Genomic DNA, 16,062 nt, shown 5'->3' with positions numbered 1-16,062 from the left:
AACTTCACTACAATTTGAATCTCATCAATAAATTCATTGTGTGGATTATCTGGTCAAATTTGATATTTCTAGTCCAATATTGCCGAAATCTGAATTGGATTATCATGGAACATTCAATGATCTCATTAATTGGTCAACACATATAAAACCCTAGAAAAATTTCAAGTTTCCATCTGGATGAAATTAAAATGCCACACAATAATTCTGGATCAATTTAAATCTTGAATTATCCACCAAAAACAGAGTTTTTGAAACTTCACTATAATTTGGATCACTTTTGATTAAATTCACTGCTCATCTTGATCACTCAACAATTGTTCTTCTTCATAATCTCCCAAATCATCACTCGAATCATCCCTATCACTTTGAACAACCCTGGAATCACTTTCAGGAGGATTCGTTTGCATGGTAATTGCAGATAATCCCAATTCGTCTGCTAAAGTAAAACTTCCGACTTTTGTTGCATTCAAGTCTTGTCCAAGACTAGTAATTTCTGTATGGGGACTTTGCATCCCCAAATCACTGCGCAATCTAAGTCCTAAATTCATGTGCAGATCGTTGGATGGAATCCCAACACCAAAATTGGAAGACAATCTGATTTCCGATTCATCTGCTTGCATCCCAAATCCTTGTGTAGGGTAAAAAAAATCCAAGTTATTGGCGTGTCCTCAGACAACCCTATCAGCGTATTGACAAGCACTCAGACTGCTGCCTAATCCAGTGGTCCCTAAAGTGGAAGTGAGTGCAGATCCTAAAGTAGCCCCTAAAGCTGACCCCAAACTAGAGCTTCCAGGACTGGATCGTGATTGTATGGGGCTGGCAACAGGGCTGTATGATGAATTTCCTGTTGATGTTACAAATGATGAGCTGTGCTGTTTGGCTTTGAGGCGGAGACTTGCTATGCTGGAAGACATTGCTACGCACGAAGGCTCGGATCTTAAAAGAAAAAAATATGGTTATGTAATGGATGAAGAAAACGATAAAACAAATAATTACTCACCGATAGACAGTTCAGCTCAAAATGTTCTCATTCATTCAAATGCTTATTTCAACCGTCAGTTGAACTGCCTAGAGATGAGAAGAAAATAAAATTGTTACGTTATAGAAACTAAAATTGTTACTTAAAAAATTAAAAAATGAACAAAATAAATTTTAAAAAATTACCTGTACACGTATGGGTTAGTAGGCGTCGTATAGGGACACGGTGCTGAATTACCAACACCACCAGTAACACCACCAGTGACTCCCATAACACCACCAGCACCTGCTGGACTTATAGACGACGAGACAGGATTAAAACAATTCACCGCCGATTGGTGATGATGATGGTGATTCGTAGGAACTACACTACCTGAAGACAAAAACATTGCATTTTAAACAACAAATTACAATTCTGGTCAGAAAAAAAGAGTCTATTATCTACCTAAATGATGATTCCATGGAAAACTTTTCGCCCCCAAAGGGCTCGGTGGGACTTTTGCTGCCCAATTGTTGACGCCAGCGTAGCTGGCATAAGGTGAATACAGTGCTTCGGTGTCTGCAAATTGAGCAGCTGTCATCAGACCGTTGAATTGTGCGTTGGCAACACCAAAGCCCGATTTGAAGTCCGCGGCGGCGGCCGCTGCAGCGTTCATGGCGTTGCGTTCGCGCTTACGCCATTTCGCTCGACGGTTCTTGAACCACACCTGAAAGGGATAATGGATTTGAAATTAAATTATGAGAAATAAAGCTATTGGATTAGACAATTGTGAAAACTGTAAATTCAGATTACAAAAAACTGCGACTACAAGCGCCTCTAGCAACGTTGGAGTAAATTATTTACAAATATCCTTCAAGTGAACTACCTATTTTTTATCTTTGGGTATAAAATTATTATTGTTCCAAATTGCTTCTTCTCACACCTGTGTGGGTGTGTACATGATGATGAAGACAGAACGAGTCCCCGGCCGCTAGAGGCGCTCGTTAATCTTCATTTCGCAATTAAACGCTACGCTGCACGCTTAACGGATCGTTAACCGACTGACTACGCGTAGACGAGCCGGTTCGTAGTCCCACATATTTCAGAAAAGTTAGGAGGTAATTTATACACCAATGCACAGACACATTCATGATCTGAATTCAAGTTTTATAATACTATTTTAAACCGTAATTTGAAATTTTTAAATGAATGAAATTAAATGAAAACCGATTTGAATGATTCCTTTCTATTGATAGGGAGGATGTGCTGATTAGTTTTTTCGCTTCGGAGCAAAAAGTGTAAAACCGTCATATCGCACTCTTTTACTTTTTTTATTGAATCTCCTAAACCGTTGGATTATTCATTTTGTCAATACAAGTAAAATGTTTTTCGAATCATTGTAATCGGATGATCCGTTCTCTAAAAGGTTTAATATTCATTTTTTGCGCTTTTATTCCCGTATCCCTGAAACGGCTGAACCTGCCTTGGCCAAAAACTAATCAGTGCGTCTCCCCATCAATACGAATCGAATCTTCAAATCGGTTGATCCGTGTTCCCGAAATCGTCGACAAAAGTTTGTATCCGCACACACACACGCACATACATCCATTTTTTTCTAAGATGCACCAAAGTGTTCAGAAACCTTCAAAACATGAAAATATGCAAAAGTTTCCATTTTTTATTTTTAGATGTTTACTATACCTCATTTTCTATATTATATTACTATACTTTCCCTACGGAAAGTAAATAATTTCATCTTACAATAGCCAAATAAGATAATTGTTTCGTTTTACTATTTGGCTTCCTTTCTAAAATGCACCCCCAATATTTTTACTTTCGATTTGTATTAACCGTGAAATGACTAAAGCAAACTTTGTGAATCTAGTAGGGGTAGTTTTATTCGTGTTAACTTGTATCCCTTCGACCCCCCTATAACGTGTCGAATCTCTCACCGAAATTTCCTCCCTCGGCGGTCATTTCGTTTTATTTGATTTCAATTTGCATTTGATACGATTTGATAGAGGACAATGTGGGAATTAAAAGAATAAATTTAAAACTAGGTGTAAGTGGCATTTTGGTCAAAGTCATATTTTATTTCGGTCAATTTTTACCAGTTTTTGTATCCCGTTTTGTGTATACCAATCTTTTATTATCATCTCTTACTTGCCGAGCAAATTTCTCATCAGGCAACATCGTCCCGTTGTAGTCCCGTTATCGTCCCGCGTAGAATGTACTACGTACTACGTAGTAAATGAAAACGCCACGTCGGACGTGTGCACGCGTACATCACGCCATTTCACGGATCGTTGGCTAAGTTACTAATAGAGGGAGAGCTGGTGCGACCTTTGTAGAAGAAAAACTTTTAACGAAAGAGTATGGGCGTGTTTCTATACAGAGTTGGCCCCACCCTGGTATTTAAATAATTTTGATGCCATTTTATAGGTATTTTCGAGAAAATTCAAAATATCAAATTTCAAATACGTAGCTCATCATTTGGCCGAGATATCAGTGAAGACATGTGAAAGTGGCCCCTTTTTTCAAACTCACTTTTTGTCGGAAATATGAGAGATATCGAAAAAATGTTAACGTCGTTCTATTTATACTGATCTTGTCTATGTATTTTCTGATTGAAACATAATTAATGAGAACGTTTGAAATTTTAGTGTGGTTAAGTTGAGAAAGTAGAAACAAACAAATGTGATGCAAACAAAACTCTGGATGTGATAGAACGAACACAAACACTCATGAAATGAAAAACGATATGATGGAAAATATAACCCCAGCTCTCTGCCTATTACCATTCTCTATACGCTCACTTCACTTCACTTTGCTCTACTACAGCTCACTTCACATCGTTTCGTTTCGCTTCGCTTTACTTCGTTCTATATCTATATTAGTTTGGTTTATTTAATCTCTTCTTTATTTTACGATATAAATAAAAGGACTAGGGGCGCGGGATTAATCTTGAGATATTTAGTTCATTTGTGATTGTTTCTCTATTTTAGTTTAGTATAATGAATTTGTCTTTAAATAATTTTTAAGCAACTTCGCACAAATCAATCTTGCTTGTTCTAATTAAAAAATTAAATATAAATACAAATATGGTGTTTGAAATATGTATTTATTTTGCACCTTTGGAATTGGGTATGAACTTTCCGAACCATAAATAAATATTCGAGGAATATTAAATGTTTTCACTATAAATACAGTAACTTTCATTATTCATATTTTATAGAGAAAACATAAAAGCTTATACATTGTACGGCAACGTTTTTAAATGTTTATACGAAAAACTCTAATAACTTGATCAAGCGGAGTTAGAATGAAAGACCTTATCTCATATTTCTAAATATATAAACTGAATTGCAAAAATAAATTATTTATTTCAAGCATATAACTGAGCTTTAAAATTTAAGCTAGACTTAAAATTAAAATCCGAATCATTTTCAATATATAAAAAAATAATTTTAGTATATTTTTGGAAATTGAGATTTTTTTTGAAATTTTGAAATCTGTTCTTCCCAAACTAGATTCCGCACTTATGTGATGTATTTACAACTATATTAGTTTTGCAAATGTAAGAAATAAATTAGATTACTTTGGGGGCGTGTTGAAATGCGTGTAATGTGCGTGTAATAAGATCGGTGACGAAACGGAAGTCACGTGTCGGACTTCCGTCACGCACGCGTCACGAAAATCATCGGAAACCATCGGAAACCATCGGAAACCGATTTCTGATGTAAACATATGGGTCTTCAAAAAGAAAATATAAGTCGAATTCAAACTAGTTTTGCATTTTTTTCCTCGTATATAAAATCTTTATCAGTTTTTTTATTTCAGTCATATAATCACTTTGTTCCAAAAAAATTTAATTCCTCTTCAAACATCCAAATCGGCGAAATCCTTCATCCTTTATCCTTTTTCATTCGAATCGAGTTAGTTTTTTATCCAATTCAAACCATTCAAAATCCGTTGGCAATCGAATTCAATATCAATTATCGATTAATTGACAGCCCGTTTAATTTCTGTTAATAAAAAAACGAGAAAACTGAACGACTGGGTTTTTTAAATGATATTTTTTTTCCTATTTTTTACAACGTGGAGGAATTGAATATGATATTAATTCGTTTTTCATTGTGGGAGATAAAAATTATTGGGTAAAATACGGACAAAAAAGATAACTTATGTGAAAGAAAGTTATGTGAATTGAAGAGCATGATTGCTAAATATTAATATTCATAATTATCTAGTCACGTTTTTTATTTTTTATATAAAGTCTGTCTGAGATTTTGTTAAGTCGATTATTTCAACTGATGAAAAATACAGAATAGACTTATTTAACAAAACTATATATCTTCGTATTTTGAAGAAAAGTTAATCAAAAGACGTTTTGCTGAAGATTATACTTTATTTTAACTTTGAAATACAAATATGTAGTTAGTTTTTGAATTATGTTTCGACACATTACAAAGTAATAAAAATTTGTATTGCCAAATTTCAGTGCTTGAAAATATATATGAATTTTTATCATTATATCTTTAATTAGTCATATTTTTTATTTTATTTTAATTAAATTAGAAAAATGTAAGTTTTTTTATTGATTGATATGTATATTTCACTATTTATTATGTACGTTTCGGCACTGTATGTCTGTCATCATTCAGCACGTTAAACAAACTGGAAAAAAATGTTTTACAAAATTGAAAAATCTTACAAGAAGATTTACGTAGAAGATAAAACAAAAAGAAATATCAATGCATACTTGACTATTTGGATGCAAATCAAAAATTTCCAGAATATGTTTCAATGTCGAACAAAAAAATTTAAGTTTATATATATATATATATATATATATATATATATATATATATGTTTAATTTGAGTTTAATATTCGGGCGTAACATCAATAAAAATATTATTTTTATTGATGTTACGCCCGAATATTAAACTCAAATTAAACATATATATCAACATCAAATTCAAGACTATTGAAAAATATATATATATATATATATATATATATACATATGTGTGTGTGTGTATAGACCTTGGATCAATATTTGCTCCCACAGTTTGTCCAATTTCATGGGAAACCAATAAACGCTCCTGCTCCAATTACACGCACTTGCCTCCTAAATTGCTTCACAAATAATTCGTATGAAATCAATTACTGAACAAATCTAACAAGGGTAACACCGGTAAAGATTTTAATCACACACTACTCTTTTGATACTTGGAAAAAAAGTTCAATTTCAGAGTAACAATCTAAAAATTGTACCTAATTAATAGAAGTCTGCCCGAAGTCAGGTCCATGTATGGTATAACTAGGTGTACAATTTTAAAACAAAATCGATTATTATTTTTCATCAAATAAAATCCTATAAATTATCCTCTTATCATAATGTCATACGCCACAAAAAATCTTTTCCAATCACAATCCGTCATCATTTGGCACCTGATCCCACCAAATTAAGTCCCGTAAAGAAGAAACTAATGAAATTTTCATCGATGGTGTGTGATTTGATATGATTTGACGACCAACGAGCACGAGTCGAACTCATATTAGCTTAGATTTGATGGATTGCCTTAATTTATTTTGGATTTTAAAAACAGGGAATATTGTGACACCCTTTTTTGTCACGGTGCTAATCGGGGGATATAGATTAGAGATAAAAAATATTGCGAAAATTAAAGTCACGTGTAAATAGACACACATTATATTATATATATATACATATATACATTGCCAATATCTAAATTGGTACTCCCAATTAGCTTTTCATCTGGCAATAATTAATATTTAATGAACCACGATCACATATCATCAAAGCAAAATTCAAACGGCATAAAATATGATATTGGAATTTAATTTTCTCTTTAACCACTTGCAGCACTAATTAACTGATTAACTATAGAAATCGATCAATGGTAGAAAATATAAATTTAAATTACACTACACCGGCCTATATGTTTTTCCTCTACTAAACTAATAAAGTTTCTAGTTTAATCTGAATAGTTATTATTTAATCTTGTAGGAGAGATTTAATAACGTTTTCACAAACCTCAAAGTTAATATGAATACAATGGCTAAGTGTAATTTTATTCATGGACCGTTTTGCACACCCCAACATATGCGTTGTTACATTGTTACACCACGTCATTGAGAGACACCATGTCACCATTATTTGATGATATTAAAATTCTCCCTTGGATAAATCTTATATATATATATATATATATATATATATATATATATATAAATGGAATAATAAAGTCTAAACAGACAGACGTACGGACCGCCCGCCGTCAAAGATATTGCAATTTTGGTTTGATGAATCTAAAACCATCAATTATTTTCTTATTGAGCAAAGAAGAAGAGGGGTAAACAAAATTTGATGCTTTTATACCAAGGACCTGCCTTTGGGCAAAACATCAGTAAACTAGGTGTAAATGGTATTTTGCCGTAAGAACATACTAATCAACAGCAGTCTTTATAAGCCATTAATGGAAAAACATACTTCTCCTTCAAAAATTTATAAGAAAATAATGACACTTAAAAAAGTTTTTTGCCATTTTTTTATAATAAGATTCATGTCTAAAAAAACAAATGTAATATTATAAACTATAATAGCAGAAACCAAAAATGAACAAAATCTTAACTATAACATCAAATGAAACAAGGTGCTAAAAATTTGTATCTTTCTATACGTTTCGATGGTAATTGAACATTTTAACATTTTGACATACCTTAGAAAAAATAAATGTATGTGTGTGAATGTATGTGCGGGTACAACTCTTCGTCCACGATTTCGGCATATTATTATTATCGGACTATAAATAGACTGGCTATTTGAATGATTCAAAAAACATTCGATTCCTATTGATGCGAAAACGTGTTGATTAGTTTTTGACAAAAGCATGTCCAAGTTTTTTTTAACTTCCCGAAGGAGAAGTTTGTTTTTATCAAAAAATCCGATTTGCTAATTTTATTTTTTCTCGACGTTTCAAGACATTCTGAATCAAATGAGACCGATATTGGAAAAACTATGTATGTGCGAGTATATGTGAACAGATTTTTTACTTTGAAACAACGTTTTCTCAAAAACGGCTGGACCGATTTCAAAAATTTAAAATCTATTCGATGTAACTCGATGAGGGCTATCGTAAATAGCAGTAAAGTAAAAAAAATTCTTCCGCGAATCGACCTGATTAGTTTTTGGTTAGCACAAGTTTATAATTCACGTAAGATTCGTTAGCACAAGTTTTATAATTAACTTTGGAAAAAAAATTCGACAATTTTTATAATTTTTTTTTTGCTACAGATATCACGGTCTCTAGGTCATACTAAAATATTACGGTCCTACGACAAGTCGTTTTATTTTAAATTGCATTAAAAATTTGCAAAATTCAATGACATTTTTTGGCGTTTGTCAAAAGTAGACCTTTCATCGACGTTTTCTCAAAAATGCCTGAACCGCTTTCAAAAACTTAAAAGCCCTTCGATGTATCTCAATGAGAACAATCGTTTCTCAGTTTTACACGACGATCGGCAAAGCCGTTTCTTAGTAATTAAGTGAAAAGAAAAAAAAATCGTCCACGTTTTAGCCAAAAATTCTGCCTCGATTTTGGAAATTCAAAAACTATTCGAAAGATATTATTTGAGAATCATGCTAATTAGTTTTGGACAAAGATCGGCCGAGCCGTTTCTTCGTAATTAACAGTTGAAAAAAAAATTATGTTGATAGACATCATAGTCCTACAGAACATACTAAAATTTTACGGCTTTACGGCAAGTAGTTTAATTTTAAAAAATAATCCAAGTTTGAAAAAAAAGAGTTTTTAACAAGAAGATTTAAAAAGAAAATTTTTGTCGAAAGTCGCTTTTGTGAGTCAATATTTGAATATCACAAATTTAAAAGTCATTTTTTGGAATCAGCGGAAAACTTCTCTAGTCGTATAAATTATGTTACTATTAATTTAAATCATTAAATAATGTCAGGGACTACGTAGTTATATGATATACTTAATCGTGCAGTTGAAAACTTCATGTAAATATCAAAATCTTAATTTAAGTTGATTAAGTTAATTATTAGACATTTCGGGAAGTTCATGGAACTTGCCTTAAGGCAAAATGCCACTTTCAACTAATTAAATTTGAAATTCCGGTACGAAAAGTTTCAGAAATTTTCCTTAAGTCACGATGCCATACACCACAAGTCCCAAGTCTAAATTGGCCTCAACGCCAAAAAATCATATTCCATTCATATACAAATGTATATATGAGCATCCGTTTATTTCCTGGTGCATAAATTACCGGTCGCCTAAGTTAAATGAAATTGCAGTGCGGTCGCGGCCATCAGCATCGCAAACACCGAATCGATAATCCGGCGGCACTTTCCCGCTGCCGTTGCCGTCGCCGTCCCGCCCGGCGACCGCACTCGGCAGCAGAAGCCCAATTCCCAAATAGTTTAGTTTTGATGCCGAACAACGTATGACGGATGAGTTTTCGTTCGTCGGGCACACTATTCCCGCGCTCGTTGTGCAAATCCTGCCAGGATTAGCGACAACGATCAACAAAAGCCTCACTGTCACTTGCCAACGTAATAAATCGACCAGAAATATTGATTAATTTCAAATAGTTTATACACGCAAATGTAAATGTATACCTAGGTATAATACAAATATTTGGGATGTTCGCGAATTGTATTTGATGACGACGTTGTTCGTTACATATATTGCGGTAATGGATTGATGGTTGTAAATTTTGTGGAAGCAACCAGGTGGACATGATAATTTGCTAAAGGACTTCATTAGCATAAACATTCTTATTATTGAGATATATTTGAAAGCTGAAGTTGTATGAGTACATAGCATAGAAATTACTCGTTTTTGGCTTGCTCGTTTAAATAACACTTTTTACTTTTCCAGCTTATACTTTATAGTTGCTTTTAAGGTGGATGCATCCTTCTTCGTACTCATCTTTTCAGTCCTTCTAATTTCTTTCAATGACATCGTGCACAAAAGAGAATTTATTCTAATAAGGGTTCAGTCCAGTGTTTTTTTTTAAATTTATTTTCAATGGTAATCAGAATACATGACAATTCTATGTGCTATTTTGCTTATGTCATTAACTCACACACATGCACACACACTTTCAAACACACATATAAATTAATCTGATAAATATTATATTGATAGTTAGAGAATCACTTCAATAAGTGATTCTACTAAACTGTTCATATAAAGTTGTGATAGTTCTAAGGGTCCTCCATATTATCTTTGGGCAGTTTTTACAGTGAAATTTAGTAGAACTGTTTTGTTTATTCATCTCTATTATTTGTGACTACACTTTTTTGTGCCCAAGCAAGTGTGTCTTACAAGAAAGAATATTTAAATCGTATTATTGTGCAGGTTCAACCCTCTTGCTTTCCCTATAGCTATTTTAGGCACCCTTTGTAATAATAACAGCCAATGAATACGTTGGGGTAACTGGAATATATACATTCTTATATATATATATATATATATATATATATATATATATACTATATGACCCGACAAACGTTGTCCTGCACTCACGTCTACAATTCAAAAGCTCCGAATTTTTTAATGTCCCATCCTATACTTTTTAATATTCTATTTGATGTCCTGCCTTTGTGATTCATTTATGATCTTAACATTAACTTAACAAAAGTCAACACATTGTTTTTGTCGCATAATTAATTTCATTTTTTTATTATTATTTTTTTATTTTTTTTATCTTTGTGTTTCATCTGTTATATGTATTTTGACATCACATAGATCGCGTTGAATCGGGATTAATATCTTCTATATATTTTATTGGTAAAATTATTCGAAGTATAACTCATAATTTGCACATTCCCCCAAATCCCTCCAACATCCCGATCCTCTCCTTTTCGTTCACCTTTAACTCTAATTGTGAGTTAAACTGAATTTTAAGTCAATGTTCGTCCTATTTCCTTCTCGGGTTCGTTTTTCAGGCGAACAAATCCTTAAGGATCAATTCTGAACGACCTCGAGGAGTCGTTTCGTGGATTTCGGCAAATCCACTGGCCACCAAGAAAAAAGGATTTAAACTTAGAAAAAAAAACAGTGATATTATAAAATAATCATTCATTAAAAAGTGTAACGTGTTTCTGTTTTGGAAAAGTATAACAGTGTTGTCTTGTTTTATATAAACAGAAGTAAATATTTAATCAGAATAGAGTTCACAAGTACTTATCTTAGAGTTAAAATTACAAGATGTCGGTAAACTTGTAAAACACGAGTTTTATAAGTTGAGAGAACCGTTTTTTTATCAGAAATAATATTGACTTATAGTCTGATAAAAATGGTCTTATCCGAGACTAGATTTACTACTAAAAAATACTTTACTTCCTACGAATTTTTTAATATTTTAATATTAAATTTACATATCTTCATTATAAATAATAATTACAATTTTAAATTCAATAACAATTATTTGCCGTTTCAATTAAATTATTATTAACGTTGAAGTGTTGTAATTTTTTTCTCGTCGTCTTATCAACAATGTTCTACAAATCGTCTCTTATCAAGGCGGCACGAACTATCTTAAAGGACATTTTTTTAAACATTGTAACAACTTTTTTTACATGTTTATATAATGTCTCTTATTTAAAATCAAAGATTGAATGAAGGTCCGTATCATAATTTAAGTAGAATTATTCTAAGAGGTTTTAACTACTAAGTAAGTAATTATTTTACTTAGTTACTTTTAAAATACATGTAAAAACTAGTAGGGCAGCTAGTACCAGTAATAGGTGAGTAGTAACAGGCGTTTTTCAATAGAATCTTAAACAATATTAAAATATTTTTTGTCTCGATTGGACATGTAAAAACTGCTACTGATGGGGAGACGTGCTGATAAGTTGGTAAAGACAGATCCAGCCGTTTCGGAGACCCAGAGCAAAGAGTGCAGAAAATGGCAATCAAGTTTTTGAGAGAACGGAGCATCCGATTTGAATGATTCAGAGAGCTTTCAATTCGTAGTGATGGTGAAAAGTGGTGATTAGTTTTCTACAAAGTCAGGCCTAGCCGTTTCCGTTAAACAGAGCTAAATGTGCAAAAAATGGGAATCCTATTCTCCTAATAATTTACCAACAAGTTTAATAATTTCCACAAAGGATACACAAAATTCGATTATTATATATCATAGTTCGTCCCTGTTCAGTAGATAACTCGATGACATTTTTTTATCCAAACTGACGAAAAAATTTGTCACTGATAAGAAGTTACGATAGAAATGTATGTAGGTACGTTTGGAAGGTGATAAGGAACTGATAAGGGACTATGAACAACCTTTTAGTTATGGTTCCAGCTAAATTAGGCCTACATCACATCAAAGGATAAAGAATTATTAAAAAAATATAATGAAATTAAATTTATAATTAATTATTGAAAAATCCTTTCCATAACACACTGCTATCGCTTTTCTAATATGCAAACTCCATTCTACTCAAGGCATTCCCCACACTCCAACCCTACTCCTAAGGTTTTATTAATAATTTAGTTTTCGGTATGGGAATTTCCAGCAATTTGCCTTAAGGCACGATACCATAAACCGCTAGTTTTTTAATATTTTTTTCTATGATAGTTACGATCAAAACTATCACCCCATTTGACGTTGAATTCTGTGTCACCCTATACACACATATAATTTTTTTATAATTGAAAAATCCTCTTCCAATATGCAAACTCGATTCTACTCAAGGCATTCCTCACCCTCCTCCACACTACTCCCCCATCTCCTTTCGAAATGGGGTTGCCAGCGTTGAGCTATAGTTCGCTTTCGGTGTCGCCGGGATTTGGCGAGATTTACCGAAGCCCTCTGCAGCTCTGTGGGGGCTTTGGAGCACGACGGTGCACAACAGGTAAGTAAAGTGATTGTAATTTCTGTCTCCAAACAAGCGCAAAACCCATTTAAGGAGAGGAATGGAGCGATGGGCGCCGGTAGTAGTAGTAGTAGTAGTAGTAGTAGTAGTAGTAGTGCATCGTTTGGAGGAAAAAGGTGCTCAAAATATTAATGGATAGTTTTATTTGTTAATTTAATTTGAGAATAATATAGCTGTGTTATGGTGTCCAAGAGATAACATAACAAACTAGTTGAAAGTGGCATTTGGCCTTAAGGCAAGTTGCATGAACTTTCCGAAATGACTTAATCAATCAAAATTGAAATTTAGATATTTAGATGAAATTTACAAAGTTTGACAAATTTAGACTATAATATTTTCTCAAACTTTGATAAATTTTTAACATTAAGCTATTAGTCGAAGGGCCGTAATATTTTAGTATGTTTTATAAGACCATGATATCTATTGCCAAAAAATGGTAATAAAAATCGACAAAAAAAATGTTCAACAATTAATTTCAAGAAAACGGCGCATTAGATTTTCACCTAAAACTAATCAGTATTATTTCCAACCAATATCTTACGAAAAGTTTTTGATTTTTAAAACTGATTCAGAATTGAGAGCTAAAACGTGGACGAAATTTTTTCGCTTTTCTGCTATTCTTTCCAAAGGTTACTGAACATTTTGGAACATGCCTTAAGAAAACTTGATGAGTGTATGTGTGTGTGTGCGCGCAAATGTGCGCAATATGTATGTACTCGTATGTATGTATGTTCGGATACAAATTTTCGTCACGAATTCGGAAACAAACATTTTGACAAAACAAACGACTCCTATTGATAGGAAAACAATCTGATTAGTTTTTGGCAAAGGCAGGTCCATCCGTTTCGGGGGCAAAAATAGCCAAAATTTGTGATTCAGTTTTTGAGAGACGAAGCTGATTTAAATGATTAAAAAATATTTCTCTTGCATGAATAAAATAAAGAATTGATTAAATTTTTGTGAAGGCAGGTCCATATTTTCAAAATTTCTAAAAATGTTAAAAAAGAAATCAATATTTTCAAAATTCTCATTTCAAATTTTAAACTAGTGGTGTATGGCATCGTGCCTTAAGGCAAATTGCTGGAACTTGCCGTACCGTAACGAAATGTTCGAGGAATATTGAATGTTTTCAAATAGATTATTATAAATAAATATTGTAACATTGTCTAATATTTTTAAGAATTATATAAACTGAATTGCAAAGTTGAAATTATTTGTATCTATTACTATTAATTATTTTATCAAAAATCTGAATTATTTTCGATATACAAAAAAAAATTTAAAAATTTCTTTTTTGAAAATTGAAACAATTTTTTTCCAATAGCGGTTATTTTATTGAAACAAGCAGTAATTTTTGAATCGTTCAAATCAGACGCTCAGTTCTCTCAAAAATTGCCATTTTTTGTACATTTAGCTCCGTATCTTTGAAATGGCTGGGCCTGCCTTTGCCAAAAACTAATCACCTCTTCTATCAATCATTACAAATTGAATATTTTTTAGATCAGTCAAATCGGATGCTCCGTTCTCTCAAAAACTCGATTTGTATTTTCTGCACTCTTTGCTCCGTATCTCTGTAACTGCTGGACCTGCCTTTGCCAAAAACTAATCAGCACATCTCCCTATCGATAGGAATCGAATGTTCTCTGAACCATTCAAATCGGTTGATCCGTACGTCCGAAAACATGAACGAAAAAAATGCGGACACATAAAACACACACACACATCCTTTTTTTCTGAGGTATGCCAAAATGTTCAGAAACCTTCAAAACGTTGAGAAATGCTAAAATTTTCAATTGAGATTTTCGGACGATTACAATAACTTACCCTACGTGAAGTTAGAAATACATATAAATAAATCTTGATTCTTATTGGTTAAGTTGATTATGTATACGTATAGCGATGTTCATGCAACTTGCCTGAAGGCAGGGGAAAGAAATATATTATATCGATGGGATAACTATGATCTTCCTAATTGAGTTAACAAAAAAGTTTCTGCACAAAATATATACATATACATATATACTAGGTGGCCCGGCAGACGTTGTCCTGTATCCACGTCTACATTTCATAAGTTTCAAATTTTTTAACTTCCTATCCTATATTTTTTAATATCACATTTTGTTATTAATAAAAGTTGATTACAACCTTTGACAATCTGTCAAAAGTGCACCGCATCCACCACCTGTACAAGGTACTACGACACCGATAGCCGAGCCGAGCCGAGCCGTGAGCTTAAAGCTCTCCCGGTTGAGGCCCTAAGCTGCCGTAAGCTCTAGCAGCAGATAGCTACAGCCGATATAGCTACTAGTAGTAGTAGCTATATCGGATACTGGCGGCTTGATACTGCTATTGCTGCAGCAGGCAACAACTACGTAGATCGTCGTCGCCTCGGCCGCGGCCGTTGCTAACCGCAGGAGGATGAAGGTAACAATTGATCGTTACGGGGGATGAAGGGATGGTGGAATTATGTAATGGCAATGGTAATGGAATGATCTATGTGTATTGCAGGTTATGATTTAAGGGATAAGCTCAGTCTCTTACTATTTTACTATGTTAATAGACTACTATAAGTCCTAGTATTAAGTTACCTTCGCGCGTTTTGCTCCGATTGGACAAGTCTCTTCTTGGTAATTATGAGAAAAGTGTAAAAATTTTTTGTCCACAATTTAATTTCGTTCACAATATTAAATGGATTTTAAAACTTCAAAAGTTATTGATTGTCCATCCTGTTAATTAGGTTTTGGTAAAGATCAGCCTGATCGTTTCATCGTAATTATTTATTACAATTTGTTTGGTTTTAATGAATCATCGCCTATAGATATAGTTTATTATTTATTTATTTTACTGCCGGAAGGATCTGGACTATTCTAATATTTTATCAAGTGCGTTCTTCCGTAACTTCGCGTTGGCGCCAACAATTTTTCGGATCGAATTACATCAACAGTTTCAAATTTCAAAATGTTTTATATATCTATGAATTTGACGTCTTCAAGTATTTTATGCTAAATCTGTTTCACTTCTAAACGTTTGTATGTCTTCATCATTCTTTTTATATCACATCTCGATCATAAATTATAATAAATCAAGAATCTAAATTGCATAAAATTATGAATACCATACAAAACAATTGGAAAATATTAGAAAATGAGTTCACAGAAAATAAAATATATT

The 16,062-nt window shown here is 32.8% G+C and overlaps 1 protein-coding gene across 1 annotated transcript in view; it reads right to left on the bottom strand.

The window, feature by feature from the left end:
- Nucleotides 1-307: 307 nt before the first annotated feature.
- Nucleotides 308-16,062, bottom strand: part of LOC113386583 (pituitary homeobox homolog Ptx1-like) — a 47,228-nt gene continuing 31,473 nt past the window's right edge. Inside the window, exons 6-8 of the mRNA XM_026624356.1 lie at nucleotides 1,424-1,685; nucleotides 1,165-1,351; nucleotides 308-936 (exon numbers count right to left, since the gene is read on the bottom strand). Of these exons, the coding sequence (XP_026480141.1) occupies nucleotides 669-936; nucleotides 1,165-1,351; nucleotides 1,424-1,685 (717 nt within the window). The 3' untranslated portion in view covers nucleotides 308-668. The remainder of the gene's footprint in view (nucleotides 937-1,164; nucleotides 1,352-1,423; nucleotides 1,686-16,062) is intronic.

This window comes from Ctenocephalides felis, unplaced genomic scaffold (assembly GCF_003426905.1).
Source record: "Ctenocephalides felis isolate EL2017-DRISC unplaced genomic scaffold, ASM342690v1 CF-g0.4_SCAFFOLD_03571, whole genome shotgun sequence".
Taxonomy (NCBI): Eukaryota; Metazoa; Arthropoda; class Insecta; order Siphonaptera; family Pulicidae; genus Ctenocephalides; species Ctenocephalides felis.
This window is presented reverse-complemented; position numbering and strand designations above follow the sequence as displayed.